At 40.1% G+C, this 24,476-nt stretch overlaps 2 protein-coding genes and 1 pseudogene across 2 annotated transcripts in view; all 3 read right to left on the bottom strand.

The window, feature by feature from the left end:
• Window positions 1-34: 34 nt before the first annotated feature.
• slc27a2 (solute carrier family 27 member 2) lies at window positions 35-8,285 on the bottom strand. The gene is made up of 10 exons (XM_028584989.1): window positions 7,437-8,285; window positions 4,852-5,061; window positions 4,172-4,330; window positions 3,932-4,056; window positions 3,632-3,826; window positions 2,746-2,836; window positions 2,190-2,388; window positions 1,619-1,716; window positions 1,389-1,519; window positions 35-496 (listed from the first exon to the last, which is right to left on the bottom strand). Exons 1-10 carry the CDS (start codon window positions 7,912-7,914, stop codon window positions 320-322), a joined length of 1,863 nt encoding a protein of 620 aa, XP_028440790.1. The 5' UTR covers window positions 7,915-8,285; the 3' UTR covers window positions 35-319.
• A 1,707-nt stretch (window positions 8,286-9,992) lies between these two features.
• LOC114559717 (very long-chain acyl-CoA synthetase-like) lies at window positions 9,993-17,534 on the bottom strand (annotated as a pseudogene).
• A 771-nt stretch (window positions 17,535-18,305) lies between these two features.
• Window positions 18,306-24,476, bottom strand: part of cep152 (centrosomal protein 152) — a 17,689-nt gene continuing 11,518 nt past the window's right edge. The window contains 10 exon segments of the mRNA XM_028585214.1: window positions 18,306-20,213; window positions 20,305-20,408; window positions 20,497-20,653; window positions 20,926-21,008; window positions 21,596-21,680; window positions 21,762-21,929; window positions 22,030-22,105; window positions 23,511-23,834; window positions 23,836-24,165; window positions 24,265-24,396. Coding sequence (XP_028441015.1) covers window positions 19,459-20,213; window positions 20,305-20,408; window positions 20,497-20,653; window positions 20,926-21,008; window positions 21,596-21,680; window positions 21,762-21,929; window positions 22,030-22,105; window positions 23,511-23,834; window positions 23,836-24,165; window positions 24,265-24,396 — 2,214 coding nt within the window. The 3' untranslated portion in view covers window positions 18,306-19,458.

Here is a 24,476-nt window from a genome sequence, read left to right as displayed (position 1 = left end):
TTTATCTGGCAAATCATAAATTAATAGTCAGGGGGAAAAAAAAGACAACCAGAGTTTAATTATTAAAAGTACAACAGTGGCAGTAAGACATGCCTGTATAGCATATATTGTCAGCATTATGGAATACATTTACAAAAACTGTAAAAGCAAAGGTAGTTGTGTTAATTAAAAAAAGGCTCATAAAACATGACGTAACGTTTCAAAGTCAGTCTGTCCCTGAGATTAGTTGACTATTACAAAAGGTCCACGTGAATGAGATGTTAAATCTGTGTAAACAAACGGGTCGTCTAGTTCATTTCTGAGTACTAACGTTTCTGTGTTAGAGTTTTATTTCCCTGCAAGCGATCGCTCTGTAGATGTCCTCAGTCAGGGGAACGTACGTCTTTTTCTCAGTATCTAAAAAGTATAAAGGATCTTCCATGTGAGCTGGGTTGAATCCCTCCTCCACCAACTTCACTTTCTTCATCTTGAATGTCCCCGTCATCTCCAGGCAGGGCTACAAGACACGTGTTGGGAATTTAAAAAAATATGTTCTCCAACTTAACGTTTGAAAAACAGCAACAAATCGAGGAACAACGCTCTAGGGATGCACCACAGATACTGATCTTAATAAGTGGATCAGGTAACCGCCAGATGTCTCACATCCTCATTTGTCTCACATCCTCATTTGTCTCACATCCTCATTTGTCTCTTCATCAGTGTCCTTATAAATTCAGTGTTTCCGCTACATTCAAACTTGCAGGAAGCTGACTCAATTTGTACTGCCACAGAAATCCCTGGCCTCATGTTAAGCTTTACACATTAAATAATCCCAGTCAGTTCCACGCAGTGAGGTGTACAGATTTTAAATTTGAGAAAAGAAGAGCACTGATATCTAAGTTAAGGTATCAACATGGGTGTAGATTTGGTTTCAAAAATGGGGCAACAAAATGAAGAGGATCTTAAATCAAATTTTAAAAAAAGGTATATGCATGATAAATGTTATTTTCTATATTTATATAATCTAGCCATGTTTAAATTGGTTATCATGCTTGCCATGATGTAAGTATACAAAAAAGCCACATAAATTGCTGCATTAATGCACTAACACAATAATCACCTACAATCTTCCTTGATAGACCCTGATACTCATATTCTGCATTATCTTTGATTGATCACCAGCCTCCCTTTAGGAGAACTATCTGTAAATAAAAAACAGCTGAATGAGTTTTTACCCAGAAATGCAGAAGAGTTGAGGTGACCTGAACTGAGCAAAGAGGTTCGACGTTGTATAAAATGAGGTACAAGCCCTGGTAGATAGATCATGTTCTACCTGCCACAAGTGGCACACGGCTGCAGGGGCATGAAGTAAGATATAAGTGCAAAACAAATTAATTTGTTTTTCTTACCTGAATCCTGATAAATCGAGGTCTTGCGTACGCTGGGAGGTAGTTGACGACCTGCTTGTAGGTCTGCAAACAGTCAAAATCTTCTCCTTCTTTCAAAAGGACAGCTGCCATGCCAATCCGCCCTTCATGACCTTAACAGACAATTGAATAAAACACATATAGAAAATATTGAAAATCACAGAATACAGCAGTTTTAAAATGTGCTTTAACATCTCAATCAGTGTTTTTACCTTCAACTTTAACACCGTAGACATTTGCCTCCAAAATGCAAGGAGCCATTGTGAGAATGTCTGCAACCTCCGATGTGGCAACATTTTCTCCTTTCCATCTGTAACAGCAAACAAGCAACAGAAAGAAAACAAAATTAAGAAAAAACTTAATTTCATACCAAATGACTTCCTGACTGGCACCGAATTTAGACAAAATACTGAAAGGATATCTTCATGTGTTTGGAAAGAACTGACCTTATGATGTATAAATTGGGGCCGTGCCAAGTCAGAAATTATGACGTTTAACTGTAACTTACCAATTCTGCAAGTCTTTTATAATGTAAAAACAATAAAATAAATTGAAGCTTTAAAATTTCACACAGCTAGAATGCATGATCCCTAAAAATGTTCACACTAAGTCATTTAAATTTGATCCACCGATCAAACAGTTAACACCTTCTTTTCTTAGTTTCTCGTTTAGCAAAAGATAAAATTGTAAAATAAAGCGCAACTCACTAACTGGATCGATGGCTTTCTCCTTTAAGATAATTCACATAACTAACAGATCAGCACAAAATGAGTCACTACTTGCCTGAAAGTGTCACCAACTCGATCCTGAAAGTACACAAAGTTCATGTGATCAAACCGAAGCAAATCTCCAGTGTTGAAGTAGAGGTCGCCTTTTTTCAACACGTCACGAAGCCTCTTCTTCTCGGTCTGTTGCTGGTTGCCAGCGTACCCAACAAAGGGAGACCTCTGAGTAACCTTCCCCACCAAAAGTCCCGTCTCACCTGACAAGAAGATGCATAAAAAATGTCCATCACAGTTTCCCCTAGAGCCGAGACGATGCTTTAAGGTTGCATGTTTGGTCTGAGCAACAATCCAAAACCAAATCATATCAGATTTACAATAAATAAAACAGATAAAAAGCAGCATATTCGCACATTTGAGAAGCTGGAGGCATTTTTGCTTGATTTAAAAAAAAAAAAAAAAAAAACAGTGAATCGGCATCAACATTGTTATCAATTAGTTTTATTTCATTTTGATTAATCGATTAATAGTTTCAGCACTGAAGACGACAAATGACGTATTGCTGCTCTTGTGTCAAAAAAAAGAGAAATAAGAAAACGGCTGTAATATAGACTCACCTCTGGCTGCCTCGATGCACAAACCCTCAGAGTTCCTGACCGGCTCCTCCTTCTCAATGTCAAACTTGATCAAAGTAAATGGGAAGAAAAACTAGACAGAAGAAATAAAAATTTGTTAAAAGGTGTATTGTTTGTGAATAATGGAACAGCCTCCAGGTGATGCAGTTCAGCTTTGCTGGTTTAAAGGTGCAGTAGGTAAGACTTATAAAACTAACTTATTTGTCATATTTGCTGAAACTGACCCTATGTTCGAGTAGAACTACATGAAGCAGGTAATTAAAAAAAAATTCCTCTGGCACCACCTACAGCCTGTAGTGTGATTTGCAAACATCCACCACTCCCTGTTCAGATGCACCAATCAGGGCCCGGGGGCGGGGTGGTGTCTAACTGCGTGTCAATTACTTCTCATGCGCACTCATTCATTCTCCCTCGTGGGGGGGAGGGGCTTAGGAGACTGTTTTGGGCTTGAAAGGGGGGAGGGACTGAGAAGTTGTCGATGTTCACATTTTTTGGCTAAGTCCAGAGAGACAGAGAGTCTTCAGCCACTCTAGCAGCTCTGTGAGGCTGGACTCAGACAGTGGCGTTATCATGACCCGATGGTGGCGCTATAGGGGAAGTTAAAGAATCGCCAAAATAAATACAATTTATCGTGAGGGGAACATGAATGTCTGTAATAAATCTCATGGCAATCCGTCTAATAGTTGTTTTACTTAAAACCAAAAATGTCAACCTCATGGTGGCGCTAGAGGAAGAGTCAGAGATCACCAGTGTTATTAAGATTCATCCTCTGGAAATATCTGTACCAAATCATCCCATAGCTATTGAGATATTTCAGTCTGGACTGAAGCAGGGCTGCTAAAAGCAGCGGGCGTGTTTCTCGACTTACCCTGTGGACAAAATTGACTCGCCCCACTGCACCGATCTTGGACGTGTAATTGATAAAGCCGATGTTTCCCTCTGTGGCCGCGTACAACTCTCTAACTTTAATGTCCCCGAAGCGATTCAGAAACTCCGACCAAATGTCCGTCCGGATTCCATTCCCGATGGCGATCTTTACTCTGTGGTTCTTCTCATCGTCTTTCTGCAAAAAGTGACATTGGCTCAGGGTCAAGGCAGAGATGCAAAGCTTCATATCTCGCATCAGAACAACACTTCATTCATTTAACCGGAAGTTGATTCCTCTTACCTTGGGCGTGTTGCAGAGGTAGCGCATTGTTTCACCGATGTACTGCATCACGGTCACATTATACTTCCTGCAGTCGCTCCAGAACTGAGAGGCAGAGAACTTTCTCTTCAGAACAATGGTATTACCTGCAATTAACATCACATAACAGCTTTTAGCTTAGTGTACACTTAAACAGAACCATCTTAAGTGCCCAAACAGGTGTGTGAATGCTTTTGAGGGTTAAGAGGATTATTAGCCTACCTCTCTCGATGGATCCGACCATCCCGATGAGAAAGCCTGCACTGTGATAGAGAGGCAGATTGACGTAGAAGATGTCCTCTGATGTGATTCCACATGCCGCTTGGATGAAGGAGGCAGCCCAAACCCTCTCCTGGGTGACAACAGCTGCTTTAGGCAAACCTTCCAGGGTCAAAGAATACAACAGGTTCTTGAATACAACTGGTAATCGGACTTCTACTCGCATTGGTATAATTGCAGTGGATTAAATATTAGAAACACCTCTTAGTAGAATGCAATACAATTTAACAGCACCACAAACTCCAAAATGACCATAGAGTTGAATCAACAACTTCGACAAAAACTGAACATTATGATTTGTTGCAGGACTGTTTTGTATTAGTCAAGTCAAGTCATCTTTATTTATACAGCACATTTAAAACAGCATAAGCTGACCCAAAGTGCTTTAAAACCAGGGCAGATGGGGTGAAGTATGCCTCGATACATAGATAAACAACAGCAGGCTACATAAATTCAAAAAAAGTACATAACTGGAAACACCATAAAACAACTTGCAAGGTAAAACCAACGTCAATAGAGAACAAAGTAAGAAGAGTGAATTAAATCTGCAATAGCTTTAAAAGCAGTATAGGGAATACAAAGAGTGCATTAGTTTTGTGTTTCAGAGGAGTTTCCTGGTGTACCTGTGGTGCCCGACGTGTAGATGTACAGAGCAGTGCTCCTGATGTTGACGTTGGCTCTGAGGTCCCGGGACAGCGGCTGATCTGAGGCCTGGGAGATCTTGTCAGACAAAGTGTTGATGCCCTGAATGCTGCAGGCCTCTGACAGGAGGTACACACTGATGCCTTGCTCTCTCAGTGTGGGTAAAACCTCCTCCACAGCATCCTGCAGCTCTGCAAACACAGAGAGGCATTCAAGTTCTACACAATATGTCCGAGTGCTGTGTTGCGCAATGCAGCACATGTAGGCTTGTATCATGTTACCTCACATCCCACTGGGACACGAGCACATGGTGCAGTCACTTCAGCCTAAATGTATGCATATTTCTGGGGTGAAACTCTAGCGCCAAAATAGGAGAGCAGAGAAAGAAGTTTGCAGAGTGAATGTGAACTCAGTCATCAGGACTGAATGTACAGCACACAGTCTAAAACCATGAGGGGGAAAACGAGTGATTCAACTTTTAACTTTTCCTGAGGAAGCTGGAGGAAGAATTGTCCGTCAAAAGTATTTTCTTGTCTATATTCTTATAAATACTCACTATTTTAACCCTTGTGTTGTCTTCCCGTCGACCTGCAACATTTTGTTTTTATGGGTCAAAATTTAAAACTAAAATTGGTTGACACTTTTCCCAACGTTTTTTCTGCTCTTTTTTTTTTTTTTTTTTTTTTTGACATTTTGTCATTTTTTTCCTCCAAAATGCTATAAAACTGAATAAAACACCCAAATACAATGAAAGTAGTGAACTGATTATTTATTTTACGGAACCATCCACATTATTTTTTATTTTTTGATATGGAAACTTTGACCCGAGGACAGCAGGAGGGTTAAAAATCACACTGTTCTGTTTCTAAAACAGAGTTTGGTTGAATTCAACAGAAATATGAGAAAAAAACATTTGAACTAATATGATGTGGTAACTGTTGTGTTATCTAGGATGAAATCCTAGACAAGAAAAAGCTTGGTTTATCCTGTAGAGATGAGGACTGGGTGAGGACTCAATTTGATCAGTTTTTGTCTTTCCATTTAATCTTACTGTGACGAAACCTTCATATCAAGACATTAGGATTTAAATGTCCTAAAACACAAAATAGCGATTTTCAATCAACGCAGTAAACATGTATTTCAGTTTTTATCCTGTTAAATTTTGCCTGTACATCTCTCTTATCTAATGCTGACTTAAACAAACTAATCATTAACAGCCTTTTGTCGATGGTAAAAGTTGTTAATAAAGGCTGATTAGTACTGTCTGAGTTGTTACCTCCACAAACCTACAATTACTGGCAACATGTGGCCGCCTGATACCTGACGTGAAAATGAAGATCTCTTTGTTTTGTTATCTAGTGGTGGCAGTATCCTACATGGACATTGGACTGTTCTTTATCATGGGAGTCCAGATTGTTTGTGTACTGCAAAATCAAGTTTGAAACACTTTATTATTTTCAGTTTATACTGTGTTAATATGGTGTGTATCAGAAATTAATAAATTACAGGACTGGTTTGTTTCTGGGGCTCAAGCCAAAATAAAGAAACTACCATGTCTGTTGTTTGCATCTGAAGGGCCACATGGCAGGTCACTCCAGCCCTAACAGCCTATCAGATGCTTTGTATGTAAACGTAATGCCTATACAATCACTAGCTGCAAGGTAACAGCTGTATACAGCTGTCAGAGCAATGTCCAAATCCATCTGGAATTTTGAGTTATTATATGCTTTGCAGTGGAAGAAGTATTCAGATCCTTTTCTTAAGTCCTAATGGAACAATGTCAAAATACCCCATTTCAAGTACAAGTTCTTTATCCAAAATCCTATTTTGAATAAAAACAGAAGTATTATCAGCAAAATGTACTGTGACTGATACAGTTTTATATATGACATTATTAGATTGCTAATACTGATGCATCAATGTGTCAGCAACATTTTACTTTTGTAGCTGTTCATGAGGAGCTAGTTTAAATATAAATATATAAAATTGTAGTTTAGTATTTGTATTGGGTTTTTTCTGAATATTCCTAATCTTTTTTGTGACATATTGTTAAACAATTAAACTATGTGAGCAGTTTAGAGGGGAATGGTCTCTTTGGATGATGTGTTAACAACTCACACACACTTCTGAAATGTGACAAGGGGCCCCAACTAGACACTGCTCCTTAAGAGCTCAAAAGCCAACATGTTTGTGAACCACTAGTTTTAACCTTTAAGTATGTGTTGCATTTGAGAAGTTTATGTTTATGTAAACATTTGAATTGTGAAGTAGATATCGGTCAAATACATCTAGTGGAGAACAAAGTGCAACATTTCCCTCTGAAATGAACAAAACAGCACAAAATGTATTTACTTGTAAACTGCACATAAGTACAGTTTTTTTTAGCAAATGCACTGCTGGAAGTTGTACAAAAATGGAAATACTTAAAGTACCAGTACCTCATAATATATTTTGCTCTTCTTATGCTTACGGATGAATGGTGGAAGAAGCCAGAAGCACAGAGATCTGAAGACCCCCTACTTCTTCTGCGCCCCTGACACATGTTTTACATCTTTCTGTATCTCACCTGAAGAGGCGATGATCACTTTGGCCCCGCAGCAGGAGAAACAGTGCAACAGAGACTTGGATCTGATGTTAAAGTTGAGCAAAGCAGCTGGGCAGCCCAGCTTGGCCAAACCGAGCCAAGTCCACACGAAACTAGGCTCGTTGGCCAGAAACAAGGCGACCACGTCCCCCTCCTTCAGCCGGGCTTCAGCCTGCAGAGCTCTGGCTACCTTGTTGCTCAGTTTATCCACTTCTCCATAAGTATATTCTCGTCCTTCAAAGTGCAGAAAGATCTTACTGGGATGCCTCTTCGCTGCATCCAAGAAGCAGTCCAAGACGCTGTAAAAAGGTTTGACTTTCTTGTACTTGATGAGCCTCAAGCCGAGTTTAATGCTCCTCAGGATGTAGACGAAGTCCTCGCCTAAGTAAGGGAAACGTGTCCTGAGAAAGAAGAAGGACAGAATAGCCAGTCCCGCTATAACGGTGAAGCAGATGTACATTTTGCAGAGCGCACTAGGCAGCAGGACGCATCTGTCACTGAGAGGCAGCGGTGGATGTTTTTATGCAAGTCAGTGAAACAAAATTTGTGACAAAGTTCACCCACTCAGCCCGGGGCGGTGCTCAACTCTCTGGCCCGTTGACCCCTCCTTCATTCCGGAATGTTTTCTAGTTGCCAGATCGTTTTCTTTCACCAACATCCACTCTTAACTGATTTTTAACTAATTTGTATCAGTGTTTATGTTATCCTTATGTTGTATTACTTTCATGTTATGCTGCACAACCTGATTCTGTTAAAAAGTGAGAAAAGTTATTAAATAAGCTGCCAAACATGAAGGAAGGGAAATCTGCTTTTCACTGATTTACACTTGCGACACCTCCAGGTTATGACCGGTAAGTGCATTTTATTTTTTTTGCTATTTTTATTTTAAAACGGATATAAAGTTCCAGCAGCAGAATGTAGACTGAAATCCAGTGACTTAAATATATGATTTATTCTAATACCGAAAGTCATAATCCACTACAGAAGCTCTGTAAATGGCAACCCGCGTCAATCCGCAATCGCAGCAAGTGGTGGGCGTGCACTCCTTAAACTGAGCTGTTAAAATACACAGAGAGAGAGAGAGAGAGAGAGAGAGAGAGAGAGAGAGAGAGAGAGAGAGAGAGAGAGAGAGAGAGAGAGAGAGAAGGATACACCATCTTGTCCTTGTCCAGTCCTTTGTTTCAATCAATTACACCACTCCAGTGTTGAGGCTCTAATGTTCTTATATTAAGTCTACAGAATGTCAGAATACTGCAGAAAATTGCTATGTTTATCAGATCTCACCAATTACCATAAATCAGGGTGATGTCTTCAAATTGCTCGTTTTGTCTGACCAACAGTCCTGAATTCCCCAAAATATTAAATTCAAAACTATATATATAACAGAGAAAAGAGGCAAATCCTAAGATGTAGGTTGACGGACATATAGGACCACAGAGACAGAAATCATACAACCTCAGGCTTTGAATTTAGACTTCACTTCTGTGAGACTCGTTGAGACTTAACTGCAAAGATTTGACATAACTTGAGAATTCAAAGAGAACATAAAAGTCTTGAGTTTTGACCTGATACTATCCCTGAACAATAGATTAGACAGCAACAGATAGGCCTTGCACAGCCACACACCCTGCCTTATGAGTTATGTGGCCCACTCATTTGGTCTGATCTAAAAAAATACCAATAAAAGATTTAAAATCAAAATTTTCAATGCCACTTTAATGGTCAGCAGCATTCAAAGACCTGAAAGACTTTTAAGAATTTATTGATTACTTGGCCTCAAGGACTTGATTAACTTGAAACTTAACAAGCAGGAGCCGGTAAATGTTGGCATTTTTATTGATCAGTGAATAATAAATAATTAAAATTGTCATTCGATTGTGATAAAATTAGTTTTTTAAGACTTAAGCGTTTGTGACTGCATGATGCACCAACAAGTGTCTGTACATGTGCCCGCTGCTTTGTGTTGCTCTGACAATTCACTTGTAAAAATGACACATATGGCTGAGTGGAATTTGACTTACACTCGTATCATACTGCTGTGAAGCTTTGTTTGCAATTGTGGTTTAATGAGATTTAATGCCTACAGAAATTGCTGGTGAATCACTGAATTAGAATTTGATTTGTATGTTGTAGCAGGAGGAATCTTATCAAGGACAGGAGTGTAAGTTTCAACCTGTTAGCGGTGCTATGAAGTCGTCTAGAGTGAAGGACTGACTGCCTTTACATCCCTAAAGCTTCACCACTAGCAAGTCTAAATCAAACACGAGGAAATTGCAAAAGCCAAGAGGAGAACCACAAGTGGACGCTCAACTCCGAAAGATATGAGACAACGTCAGACTCCTCTTGTTAAAATCAGTGACCTTTTGGTTAAAAAGGTTCTACCTGCCTGAGCTGCCCGTCCACCTGTCAAGGTGTCCCCATGCTGCTGATCCCCCCCGGCCTGGGTCCCCCTTCACCCAAACACAGGGTGATAGAAGACTTTCTGTCCCAGGAGCTGGTAGATCATATTGATCAGAAACACTTTGCTGTGCTTTAAAAGAACCCAGATGAAGATTTATTTAAAAGGTACATGGAGGAAACAGGTTGTTACACGTCACCCATTATGTGACAAACCAGTCATGTGATTATTTTATGACAGGCATTAAGAATAACATAAAAAATAGCCAATCTTCTCACTGATGGTCTCATTTGCTTATGTAAGTCATAAAGAGGCATCCGAAAACTATTTTGTTTAAAACTATGTAGAGCACACATAAAGGCCAGGAGTTTAAATTATATATAACAAGAGATCAGAAAAAAATGAAATCTAAAATAATCATTCTAAATCTAAATTATTATCCTAAAATCCTTCAGCTCCAAAGAAAGGGAAGGGACTTGCCAACAAACATTCAACAACCATAATCACAATGGCCTCAATAGATCAGAACGGTAAGCAGTGACACCTCACTGTTTGAATAAGGAGCGTACAGCTGTCAGTTTCCTCTACTGGAAAAAAACTTGCTTTCTTGCTCTAAGTGAAGCTATTACATCTCAGTGCACATTAACTGATGAAGGTCTGAGACCGAAACGTTGTATTTTTCTTCTAAATAAATTATTGCTTGCGTAATGGTCAGTGTGCAGGATTTTCTCTAAAATCTCAGTGCACATTAAATTACTGCTTAAGTAGAAGTACAAAAAAGTAAACAGATGAAGATAAAATTACAAGACTTCATCACAAAACAACTCCTCAAATGTACTGACCATCACAGGTGGCTGATGTTTTACAGTGCAAGCAGGATAGGCAACAAAAGCCACTTTAAATTCTGATCTTTCCTGATGTAACCGAGAAAGTAGAGCGGGTCGGTTATCTGATTTGGGTTGAAACCCTCCTCCACCAGCTTCACCTTCATATGCTTGAACGTGCTTGTAACGTCCAAGGAGTTCTGAAATCACAGTGAAATGAATTGTTAGTGTGAGGACATTGAAATAAGGCTGAAACTGTCAAGATGCTTTGTTAAAATATAAAATGACTGGAGTAAAAATACCCAAATCCTCAGAAAACATGGCCTTGCGTAAGCCGGCAGGAAGCTTACAACATGTTTAAAAACATCTGCAGGGTCAAATCTCTGTGTTTCACTTAAAGTGACGGTAGCCATTCCAGTACTCCCCTCCTGACCTGGAAAAAGTTAAACAGTAGTTAAATCAGATGACACTAGTTTACCGATGTAAGACATTATTGATTAAATGAACATATGGTGCAGAGGTTTTTCAGCCCGGGCATCGGACTAGTTCATACAACATGAACATCTTCAACCAAAAGTTAAAATCTCAACACGGCTCTGAACATCTACATCTAGAAGGCCGAAAAGCTTGCCGTCACAGAGAAGTGTTTCATAGTGCAACACGAAGAACATTAATGTTAATGGATTTTGTAAATTTTATCACTCCTACTACTATTACTCTTCTGGAAATACAGTTCCCATAATTTGGGTGCTTTGGGGGATGTAAACAGGAAGTATAATGTTGCCATGGATTCAGTGAGTTACACTGTGGGCTACATCTTGTGCCCTGTTTATTTAATTAATTTATTGTTTGCATTGCAGAAAATTAGCTATGAGTAGTTCTTGTTTGCAATGTACCTACAGATGTAATGTCTTCAGTCAGGATGAACCTGCTCCTCCTGCCCCATCCTGTCTCACAGAGACTAACGATGCATTTAGGCGGTCCCTCTCTACTAGTAAAGTTGAATATTTTGGCCAAAGTTTATGACTAGGACACTGATTTTAACTGACAGGCGAAGTGTAAATACCGCTGTGAAACTGGGGCAAGAGACATGTCACCTGAGTTTATGGTACGAGTTGTCCCCTTGGAGAATCGACTCCTGGCAAACGTGTATCTGGTTAATGGTAAAGGTATCCAAAGTTGTATTTCCCTGTAATGCCCTTTGATTTGCAACATATACAGACATAAGCAAACATTAGCAAACAATGCCTGACTCGCATTGTATTGTTCCACAGAATCACAGCCATCTGTGTGCAAAATCCTGCTAAATATGAAGTGTTTATAAGATATTTACTGATATTGAACCACCCGAACACTCTATTTAACAACTGACATATACGATGATATACGATACTGAGGCTTCAAAGGATAGACTAGTTCTGTACTTCAAATCTTTGCATAAGAAGGCTGCATGTCCTTTCTCTAAGGCCGTGTTTCTACCTGGTATTAAAATCCGATCTGAGTGATCCTATCACAAGTGGACAGCTCCAAGTACGCGTTTTCACCTCGCAGTAGAATGGCTATACAAATGTCCTGAGTGACCATTTGTGATCGGATCTCACTTCCCCGCTCTATATGCAAATAAACATGTACATCATTTCCGTTGGCACATACCGGTAGGCTGGTTCTGTGTGTGTAGGCTATGTGTTAGGGTTGTGTGTATACAACACAGTTGTTAATCTCACATAAATCAGTCATTAAAAATGTGCAACTGAAAAGCACTGCTATACAGTCTTTGTCTGTGTGTCGAAATAGGGATGTCTACAGACGAGAGCCGGGACTTGTGCAGTAGAGAAAGAGTTTTTTTAAAAGTCTCTGTGTGTTCAGCTCTCAGTATGTTTGTTACTTTCAAACTGCATATATACTTTATTTTACGTTTCATGTTCACTTATAGGAGCCGTGTTAATTTACTGCTGATGAAGACCCAACATTTCCTGATTTTGCTGCTTCATAATAAAAGCTTTTAAATAACAAAATCATGGGGGACTTTTATTGGAAAGAATTTATAGGAATTGAAATGTTCCATCATTTTACAGCCGCTGCTTTGACCACTCAGGCTAGCCGGCTTTCTCCAGCGCTGCCACAGCGCTGTTGAGATAGGTCTGGCAATGCAAAGACTACTAAATAACAAAATGAGAAGTTGTGACATAAGAGCAGGGTTGTCTGTAGTAATATCCCACATATTCGTGAAATCTCTGACGTTTTATGAAACTAAAAATGAGGTTATTGTCAACCGGCAGCTACCTTTTATAGGCAACCGCAGAGCTCAAAAACATCAACACATCATCGACGTATGATAATAACATCCAAAACACACAATTATCTATGGTTTTTGTGAAGAATGTGGCCACATCTGGCCTAAACCACTACGAATGTGGTCTGAGTGATCGGATCTCAATGCCAGATTTTTTTGGGGCTTTTAATACCTTTGAGAGGACAGATTAAGTAAGGAAAGCGGGAGAGAGGGGGATGACATGCAACAAAGGGCCGCAGGTCGGAACCGAACCCGCGACCGCAGGTGAGTTAACCCGGCAACAACAATATGCTTCTTTTCTTTGTTTTATGTAAAGTTAATATATTTGGACAAATATATATTGGGCTTTATTAGTACATTATGAAAGGCATTTTCCCTACATTCTGACATCTTATAGACCAAAGGATTAATTGAGAAAATAACTCCAAGATGAATCAGTAATAAAAATAACTATTTCTGCCCAGACACTTTGCTGCTGCAATTGTAGTCTCGCTTTGTCAGACCCTCCTCTCAAGCACACTGGAGGAGAGTCTGGCTACTTCACATAGCATTCGGGGATGGGAGGAAACCATGCTCTGGTTTTTCGGCATTTCTTTAAACCAATCACAATCGTCTTGGGCAGTGCTAAGCATGCGGTGCCGCTGCAAAATAGGCTCGGAAGGAACTTGTTTAGGTGGAACGTGTATGCCGCAAAGTTGTTGAAGTCATGCAACAGAAAACAGATTGGACAGATGGTCGAGCTAGCTGTCTGGATTTACCCTGCAGAGATCTGAGAAAAGGTTAACCATAGTCCTCATAAATCGACCAGAGTTTAAAATGGCAACACAAAAGAAGCCCAAGGCAACAAATATCTGGCCTAAATTAGTGAAATCTGGCGGATTTTCCGGTGGCAATGAAGTAATCCCAGAAGTGGAACGTCAAGGATATAGACTACAAAGAAAGAAAGAAAGAACAAAGAAGAACAAGAAAGAACAAAGAAGAACAGTTAACATTACCTGGCACTTCGACTCCATAAACGTTGGCTTCTTTGATGCAGTCAAGCAGTGTGATGATGTCAGCCACCTCAGTTGTAGCCACGTTCTCTCCTTTCCATCTATAACAATAAATGTTTTTTTAAGTGTCACTTTGAATTAGGTGGCTGAAACTGAAAGATTAACTCACCTGAAAGTGTCTCCAACTCGATCCTTAAAGTAAATGAAATTATCTTCATCAATGCACAGCAGCTCACCAGTGTTGAAGTACATGTCTCCTTTCTTGAAGACATCATGCAGCCTCTTCTTCTCAGTCTGCTGCAGGTCTCTCACATATCCAGCGAACGGAGCCCTTGTTGATATTTGAGATACCAGAAGTCCAGGTTCACCTGTGGAAAGTTAATACAGGAGAGGTGAACACTTAATTTTGTCCAATACTTTGTCCTCTAAAATACCAATAAACAGACGTTTAAAAAAGATAAAACTGAGGACATGGTAGCTACATTTAGCATGGTAGCTACATTAGTACTAACCTTTGGCAGCCTCTATGCAGAGACCAGAAGAATCCCTCAAAGGTCTTCCTTTTTCTGCATCGAATTTGATCACAGCATATGCAAGATAAAAAATAAAAAAAAAGCCAAAACATTGCTTATTTATGATTAATAGCTTTTATTTCATTATGTGGAATTTAATATGGACTTTAACTTTGTTGAGGAAGGTGTCTCGGCCAACAGCTCCAATCTTGCCGGTGTAATTCATCAGAGAAACATTCCCTTCAGTTGCTCCATAAAACTCTTTGATTTGAACGTTTCCAAACCCGCTTATGAAGCACCTCCAAACATCGGCTCTTAACCCGCTGCCTATCGCAAGTCTCACTTTGTGGCTTTGATCATTAGGTTTCTGTTGTGAAAGAATCAAGACCCCTCATTGTTTTTTTATTCATGGTGATCTTTAAATGTGATAGTGTCATCAATGTTGAGGTGTGACATACATACTTTTGGTGTGTTGCAGAGGTAACGCATCATTTCACCTATAAACATTATGACCGTGACGTTATATTTTCTGCAGTCGTCCCAGAACTGAGATGCAGAAAATTTACTCCTCAAAGCCAATGTGTTACCTACACACAGCAACAAGATGACAACAATCTTAAAACATAAGTTAATATTCAATATTTTTCTTTTTGTCAACATATCCATGAACAGACCAAATTAAGCAATTCATTGCTCCAACTAATGAATATCATCTGTGTAGCCAAAGTCTGATATGTTTTATTCCTCTTTGCCATAGACCTCCATTGTTTTCTGCAAAATATGAAAAACACAATAATCAGCAAAACTGTTGCACTTCATTACAATGAAAAGTCATGGACACTCTAGTTATTTTTTTACTCTATAACTATTTAAATGCATTACATTTCTGCTATGAATAATCACTAGAGCTCCTGACCTTTTTGTCTGATATACCCCCAGTCTGAGCTCAAATATCCGCTTCATTCACACCACTCAAAAAACAATTTTGAACAGATTTGAAACTGGATGTTATTCAACACTATCAATTGTACAAAAGTGACACTGTTCCTGGATATGTCAATGTTAAGCATGGACTTTAAGCATAGACTATTTTCTGTCTTTTGTTAAGTTTGCAATTGAAGCTGCATGTTTCAATCATTTATCCATGACAGACTCAGGTAGGTGGGTCCTGTTGCAATCAGCCTGTGATTACTGGTGGTTTATTTGTTCTGGTGAAAAGCCTCCATTTTTTTCAATAGCCGAGCTATCCCCTGTTGGAAATCAGTGCACTAAATGTGTATTGATCTGCAGCTGAAAATAGTCCCCCAACAAATACATAATTTACTACCATTTCAGTGTTGTTTGACAAAAACTACAGTGTCCAGGAAATTACGTAGCCTTTTTTTTTTTTTTTTTTTTTTAAACAGATTTAAGTCTTCTGTAGAAATGAATGGCCTCGGGCCAGAGTGCCACACACAATGCACTCCTACCATAGAAATACTGTAAGCTAGGGTCCACAGTTTGGCATGAGAGATTACTGCTGCTTTAGGGAGACCTGTTAAAGAGAAGCCAGAGGTATGCACCTGTAGACTAGGTACTGTTTCTTTTACTGTTGAATCCTGGACATTTAACACCTAAAGTAGCTTACCTGTTGTCCCTGATGTATATATGTAGGCTGCAGGACTCTGTAAGGTTAAATGGGACCTTAAATCTTTGGAAAGAGGCTCAGAGGAGGCCTGGCTAATTTTGTCTTTGAAGCTCTCCATATTTGCAGTTCTGCATCTGTCAGCCAGGATGAAAACCGTGACCTGCTGCTCCAGCAGACTGGGCAGAACCTCCTCTACAGTATTGTGTAACTCTGGAAATAAAACCATATACCAATATAACAATGTAAAAAATATTACCCACATAAAAATATTACCCAAATTTTTGTTTAGTACATTTCACCAATAATACTTCTGTTCTTTTACTCAAGATAGACTGGATATGGACATATCAATGTGCAAGTAGCATTTCAACGTTGCAGCTGGTCAAGGTGGCGCTAGTTGGAACTACTTTGTATACTGTTCAGTAGTTAAGTCATGACATATTGAAAGCTGTTTATGGTTTTTCCTTTTCCTGAGATATTTAGAGCTTCAACAATACGCTGTTTTATCTCGAAGTATTGTTAATGATTAAACCATCAACAGTACATAAAGTATCTTAAATTAGTTCCACCTCAACCTGCTTTAATACAAAAATTCTGCTTAAATGTTCAAATAATTAGCATTTTAGTTCCAATAATTAGCATATGCAGTGGTGGAAGACGTTATTTTACTAAATAAAAAAAAAAACTGATTACAAGTTCCTACATTAAAACAAGGATTAGTAACATGTTCAGGAAGCTTCAAAAGTAAAAGCACACATTATGCAAAATGGCCCCATTGAGATTACATTAATCATGAATTACTGGATTATTGTTACTGATGCATTAACTTAATAAACGGATATGTTTAGCTATACTTTGAGTTTTAACATTTTAAGTACAATTTGCTGATAAAACCTGTTTTTAACATGAATAATATGTGAATAGTTCTTCCACCACTGGAGAAAGCAGACATAGTGTATGTATGCCTATTTACCTTCAGCTGCGACCAGAGTCTTGGCTCCGCTTCTGCTGAAGCAGTGGAACAGGGACTTGGATCGGATGTTGTAGTTGAGAAAAGCAGCGTTACATCCGATCTTTACCAAACCTAACCACAACCACAGAAACATCGGGTCATTTTTGAGGAACAGCGCAACCGTGTCTCCTTCTTTAACATGTCCATTGTGCAGGAAAAACTCGTGCAGCTTTGTTACTGAGCTCATCCGCATCCTGGTAGGTAAAAGTCTCGCCGTTAAAAAGGATGAACGGCTTGTGTGGCTGCGCCTTCACCACTTCTAAAAACCGGTCCAGGATGGAGTAATTGGTCTGCTTGCATTTTAAGACACGACGCCTCGCTTGTATTTTATCCCGCACATATTGGACATCCTGGAAAAAGTGCGGATGGCGGAATAAAAGGGCGAGAAAAAACACAGCTACAATCACCATCCAGACAATCATGTTTATCTGAGTGAAACTTAATTCAGCAGCGCGTCGAGATCCTCAGTCACTACTGAAGTGTGTATAGGAGGATCTCCGAAATATCAAGGGGTGGAAAAGGTTAAACTCAGTTTTTAAAACACTAGTTATGTAGTAAATCAGACTGGTAATTCATTACCTGCAGCTGGTATACTTTATACTGTTGCAACATTTCATTATTTTGTCCATTAATTGATTAGCCTATGGTTTATACTAAATTGTTGTTAAAAGTATTGTATTGACTTTATATCATTAGATATCACCAAAAGTAATCTGATATAAAACTTTTATTTTTTTTTTTTAAAAGAGGATTTGCTGAAGAGGATCCGCTCTGGCAGCAACTGGAGGTAGCTCAGTCTGTAGGGACTTGGGCTGGGAACCGCAGGGTCGCAGGTTCAAGTCCCAGTACGGACCAAAGTACAGAGTGTGGATTGGTAGCTGGAGAGATGCCAGTTCCTCCTGGGCACTGCCAGGTGCTCTTGAGCAAGGCAGCCCATTCAATCGGACATCGCTCCATTTGTGCATGAATAGGTCCTGAGCATGCCTGTGTGTAGTGATTTCTAACAAACAGTGCAATTTCCCCACTGGGGGATCAATAAACCATATAAAATTCAAATGAGATAAATTTATTAAAAATGATTTTAATCAATATATATATATAAAAAAAAATTAAAAAAAATCTATGCACAGCATATCTCAATGTGATATAAAATATTTTAAAATAAAAAAAAAAAAAAAAAAAAAAAACACAGACACTAGTATCTAAATCCGACAAAGAGAGAAAACAAAACAGAGTGACATGAGCTTATAAAGCTGCACCTGACCTAGTATTCTGCGGTAGGTAGGTACAGGCCAGGGCACAGTAAGCTGCAGTATCGGCCAATGAACTCACAAGTTCAACAGTGTGGGTAGAGCTACGACCTTTGACCTATAAACATTTTCTAACGGGTGCGCTTATTTGTGATTTAAGAATCACTTCCAAGCAAGCAGAAGAAAAACCTGAACATTCTTGGACATTAGTTTTCATGACTGACACTGAGATATTCATGCACAAAAGAAAGATTTTAGTTTGAAGTGAAATCTCTCTATGAACTCATCATTAACAAATTCAATGCAGCTTGCTGACAAGAAGTACAGCTGTTTACTTATTTATTACTGAAGTAAACAATTTTTTGGAGATTTAGAACTAAGACATGCAGCTGCATTTTTAAAGCTAGACTGAAATGTTCAAAAGTTATGAATAAAAAGGCCAAAATAAATGGCCTCAGAAGACATCTAGACCACAACAGAAAGGTACGAAATGGAACCTTTTACACTGGAAAACACTACGAATTAAAGCAATAGTTTGTCAGTTTTGGGAAATACAGCTACCACCAGCCACCGGTTAACTTAGCTTAGCATAAAGGCTGGAAACAGCTAGCCTGGCGCTGTCCAAAGGTAACAAAATCCACCTCCCATCACCTCTATAGTTCACTCATTAACAAGTTGAATCTCATTTGTCTAAATTTTGAGATACAATTAGTTAAATAGTGAGTTTTAGAGCTGCTGGGAGGTGGATTTTGTTATCGTTGAACAGAGCCAGGCTAGTTGGTTCCCTGTATTCAGTTATTATGCTAAACTATGCTAAGCTAACTGGCTACGGGCTGTAGCTTCATACTTAGCGTACAGACCTGACAGTGGTATCAATCTTATCTAACTCCGCGATAAAGCAAATGCATTTCCCAATATGTCAATTTTTCCTTTAACAATGTTAATGCAACACAATCACTGAAAGCAGCCATGAAGGCAAGGGTTCTCCATCATGTCAACTGTATACACTGTATTAAAAAAAAGGCACTATTTGGTAAGATAACGGACATCTTCAAGCTCGTCTCCCTACTTCACGTCATACCTGCCCTTCCCTTTGTCATTTATGTTGGTAGAATGGACTGTCGAAGCCGCTGTCCTGCTGGCGCTGTCTCAACTCCGAGAACAGAGGCCTGGAACAAACTCCATGCTGCTTCTCAGCCTCAGAGCCTGGGGTGGGCTCTCTGTGTGTACTTCTTTTTGCATGCTGAAAGTTCAAGGTCTGAGTGTGAGGTGTCTTTTTGGCAATTTCATTATAGACAGTCAGGTCAGAAACATCTGGGGTGAGGCCACCAAACTCTCCTGAGTCACTGGCTGATGCAGCAGAGACAGAAAAGGGCTTCACTGGCTCCAGTTTCCTCCCCGAGTATGAGAGTCCTGAAACCTGGAAGCCTGTGTCCGAGTCACTACTGCTCATGCTCCAGTCGGTCCTTCTCTCGTCTCTGACAGGAGCCTCCTGGATGAGGAACGGTTTACTTTGTCGCTCTGAGTCGAGGCGGTTGTCTGCGTTGCTGGAGTCAACCCCCTGCAGGTACAGCTCCCTGCTTTTACTTCTCACAGACACGTTAACTAAATCCACCTGGGATGGAGAAGCCATCTGTTGAGAAGATTTGTAAAAGCGGAGGTGAGTGTGAGCATTAGTTTGGGGTTTCAGCATCGCATCTACTGAGGCCTCCTCCCTCCCAGTCCTCGCTGCAGCAGCTGGTTTCTGCTCTGAATCAGCAGAAGTCTTTTCCCTGTGGGATCTCTCCTCTGGCCTCATGTCAGGAAGCTCAGTTAGGGTTGGTGGGTTCTTACTGAAACCTGCGTTTCTACCTGTGGACACAGCCGTAAAACAAAACATTGATATTTTGAAACAAAAAAAAGAAACCTCTACAGTAAAACAGTTCTGCACAACAGGACTCACTTTGTAAACCGTGGTTCTTTCCCGATTTACTTTTGAATGGTGTCTCCAGCACTTTAGCCATGGCTGCCAGCTTGCTTGCAGCATTCATTATTTTCTTTTCAGCCCTGCAAAAGACAAGGATGATCAATACAATTAGCCTGAAGAGCCATGATGAAGCAAGCAAACAAGATTAGGACAATTATGGCCTCTTGCCCTGAAGTCTTTCCTCCGTCCTCCAGTAACTCCTGCAGACAGGTCAGATAATAGTGGCGCATCTTTCTGGCAGTGTCCTGCCTCTCCCTCTGCACCTCCATGCTGATCATCTCTGCTGCTCGCTCCCGACTTTCCTTGAGGTAACGCAGCATGTCTCCTGCCATAAAAAAAACACAATTATGACCTGTGCTTTTCACTAGGTACATATACGAGAAAATGACATGGTGAGGTTTAATGCACATGTAATATAATCATGAAAACCTGCATCGGATTCACAAGTGAGGACATAACACATAGTATGATACAGGACATCATAGTGTCTAGCTTTGTCTGCACCGTATCCACCGTGTAACATTGAATTATGGTGTCCTAGAAGACAGAATATTTTAAATCCACAACTGTATATAAAAAATCTGCACCATTACCAACCTCTGATCTTTTCTACAGTCATCAAGTATTGCTGCTTCATCTCCTCGAGGCCTTGATGAGCATTTTGTTGGTGATCAGAACTCCTGTAAGCAAGAACCATTCATTTGTTGTGGTAACCATCAAATGCATTTTTGATATTGTTTCTGAATTGATCAAGATTTTGGGGCTGGACATAATGACTAAAAGGACTTGATTTGAATATTACTGAAAGTAAAAGTCCTGCTCGAGCTAGTCACCATAATGATGACAGTAGACTGGCATATTTACTGTAATGGGGGGAGTTTGTTGTCCCAAAAATATATAACATATAATTGGACGGAATATCTAAACATCTTCCCAAATGCAAGATGCTTAAGCAAAATTTTTTGACAATTGAGAGTGAAGGGAGGGCATTTGACATAAAGAAAAGTATACCTTTAATTCACTTTTGACTTATGTGTCATGTAACAATAAACAGAGCAGGGACCACAATGGAAATGGAAAGTCTTTGGGCTTTATTGTGTCATCCCTGACTATTTATGTACTTTAATCTATCACACAGAGTACTGTTTCATGTTTTATATTTAAGTGGTCAAATAAAATCAATCAACAATAAAGAGCCAGGGAAACCATATTTAATATCGTTGGACTTTAAACTAAAGATAAGAAATACTAAAAAAACAACACAAACCCTGAGGATTCTTTGGCTCTCTTCGCCTCCTCCAGCTGCTGCAGATGTCCCTCCTTTGCCTTTTGTAAGCTGCTTTCATGCTCATCTACAATACACAGATGCATTGTATGTTGAGTAAATCCATTTAAATGCCCTTTAAAAGAAACATTTTAAATGCATTTAGTACCTTTCAGATGCTGCAAGGCAGTTTTGTGCTCACGAACACTGTGCTGGAGTTGACGACAGGCTTTCTCTAAGTGTCTGTGGAGCTCCTTGTTCTTCTTCTGCAGCTTACCTAAAGTCTCAGCACACTCCTTCTTGCAGCGAGCCTGCTCCTTCTTGTGGGACAAAGAGCCTGGAAACGGTGGACAATATTGTCATGTAAACACTATAGTCTAATAAAATGACGCCCTGTCTTATGTCCTGCTTATTGACGATAAGAGTGCATTACATACTTTGCATTTTGTCGATTTCTCTCTCATGCTGCTCCTGTGTTTCTTTTAACACACGGCTCAGTCTCTCCTCACTTATCTGTGGGGGCATAAATGAAACCATAAATGGAAAAACAACTCAAAGATTGTACCACATGAAAGACAAAACATAATAAAAACAGCACATTAATTGAATACTACAGCATTTAAATATAGCAGGACTTGTGGTAAAAAATAAATAAATAAAAAATACTAGACTTTATTGTCACATACACACTGTAGTGAAATTCCAATACTGCATTTTAGCCAATCCTAAGTATTAGGAGCAGAGGGCAGCTATATATAGAGCAGCCGAAGAGCAACTTAGGGTTCAGTGTCTTACTCAGCGACACTTTGACATGTGGCCAGAGGAGCCTGAGATTGAACCGCCTTGTGGTTATGAGGTGACCACTCTACCTCCGAGCCACAAGCCACCACATAAAAAGGAAAAGATAAGGCTGTTTGTGCACTAATATATGCAAGCTCCTGAGTTTTTATCAATGCAATGTTTCGACCTTAAACTTGACGAAGACCTTGTAGGTTGAAACACTGCATTAATAAATACTTGGGAACTTGCACATTCCCGTGTGTTCTCCTTTTCCTTTGTTGGTTTGTCCTGCAATTGTACCCATCAGGGATTTGATGTGTCCGTACCAAATTTTGTTTTTGCTTTAAAAAAAGGAACACGCCGACTTATTGGGAATTCAGCTTATTCACCGTAACCCCCAGAGTAAGACAAGTCCATACGTACCCTTCTCATCTCTGTGCGTGCTGTAACGCTGCCTGACAGTTCCAGCATTAGCTTAGCCCAGCACAGATCCTGCAGGTAACTGGTTCCAACTAGCCTACTGCTCCGAATTGTGACAAAATAACACCAACATGTTCCTATTTACATGTTGTGATTTGTATAGTCACAGCGTGTACAAAAAACAACATGAGACACAGCCGTCTTCTAACCGTAAACAAACCGGGAACTATATTCTCAGACAGGCTTGCTGCGAGCATATCACTCCGCCCAAGTACTATATTCTTCCGCCTGAGAATATAGTTCCCGGTTTGTTTACAGTTAGAAGACGGCTGTGTCTCATGTTACGTTGTTTTTTGTACACGCTGTGACTCTATAAATCACAACATGTAAATAGGAACATGTTGCCGTTATTTTGTCACTTATTTGGAGGAGTAGGATTGCTGGAACCATTCACCTGATGTTCTAGGCTGGCCTGATGCCGCTGGAGCCGTCAGACAGCCTTACAGCATGCACGGGATGAGAAGGGTATGTATCGACTTGTCTAACTCTGGGGGTTACGGTGAATAAGCTAAATTCCCAATAAGTCGCCCTGTTCCTTTAAGTACTTATTGCGTTACAACAACCTTTAATCATTGAGCAGAGTAAGTCCTCCAAAATCATTAACCGATAAAATCACTTATTTTATTTTTAGATAGTAGATAATTCAATAAAAACTCACCCTCTCCCATTCCTTCTTGGCTTGAGATACTGCTCTGTTGACTATGTCTTTGCAGGATGTTTGAATGATGTGTGCTATTGTTCCCTCTGACGTGGCCCCGCTGGTCCTCCTGGTGTCTTCAGTGCCCTGCTGATTTGTTTTGGGATCCCTGAGAAGTTGTGCCTGGACCTCTGCCAGATGAGTCTGAAGCTCTGCTAGGAATTCATCTCTCATCTGCTTTTTCTGGGACTGCTCCGTCTCTGCACGCTGACATCTCCACTCCTCCTCTCGGGCCGTCAGAGTCTGCTGTAACTTGGCCTCCATCTGCAGGAGCAGCTCCTTCTTATGGAGACCAGCATCCTCTCTGGCCTGCTTCAAAGCCTGCTCCAGATTTTTTGCGCTGCTCTTGCAGCTTGCTTTGGTACACCTGCTCGCTGCGGACCTGGATGACAGAGATCTCCTGTTGTTTGTCTCGATTCCAGGCTGCTCTAGCTCCAGCCAGCTCAGCCTTCAGCAGGGCAGCGTGCTCTCTCCTGCCTTGCTCCAGCTGACTCTGGAGAGCTGCCACCTCCTCTTGGAGCTCCTCCACCCTCTGCGTTCCAGAGCTCTGTTCCTCCAGCTGATTCCTGTGTGTCCTATGCCACTGCTCCTCTGCCTCCCTCAGGGCCTGGGATACCTGGCACATTTAAATTGAGGAATATACATTATCAGAAAAAGAAAAGCCAGTTGACAGCAGTGACAATTTTTAACTCACAAAGATAAAGCCCTGTCATACCTGTCGTTCTGTGCATTTTTCTTGTAGTTCTTGCCATTTCTCCCTCTCGGTTTGGAGACAGGCTTGGTATTCTGGTAATGAAGTCAAATCCTCAATCCAGCGACTGTAGGCCCTGGTAACTGCACCTTCAACCTGAAACAACACCAACACTAAATTTGGCAACTGATGATGAAAGCAAGATAACATAATACATGTTTGGGGAAATAAGCAAG

The sequence above is a fragment of the Perca flavescens genome, chromosome 8, assembly GCF_004354835.1.
Source record: "Perca flavescens isolate YP-PL-M2 chromosome 8, PFLA_1.0, whole genome shotgun sequence".
Taxonomy (NCBI): Eukaryota; Metazoa; Chordata; class Actinopteri; order Perciformes; family Percidae; genus Perca; species Perca flavescens.
The sequence above is the reverse complement of the archived record's forward strand: the minus strand, read 5'-3'. Positions and strand labels throughout refer to the sequence as shown.

What these genes read in the sequence shown, in the direction of transcription:
- slc27a2 (XM_028584989.1), bottom strand. Translation starts at nt 7,914, where the DNA reads ATGTACATCTGCTTCACCGTTATAGCGGGACTGGCTATTCTGTCCTTC. An exon ending in GAGTCAATTTTGTCCACAGG is followed by an intron (nt 2,837 to 3,631) that starts GTAAGTCGAGAA and finishes TCTTCTGTCTAG; the next exon opens with TTTTTCTTCCCATTTACTTT. An exon ending in CTCGATTTATCAGGATTCAG is followed by an intron (nt 497 to 1,388) that starts GTAAGAAAAACA and finishes CGTGTCTTGTAG; the next exon opens with CCCTGCCTGGAGATGACGGG.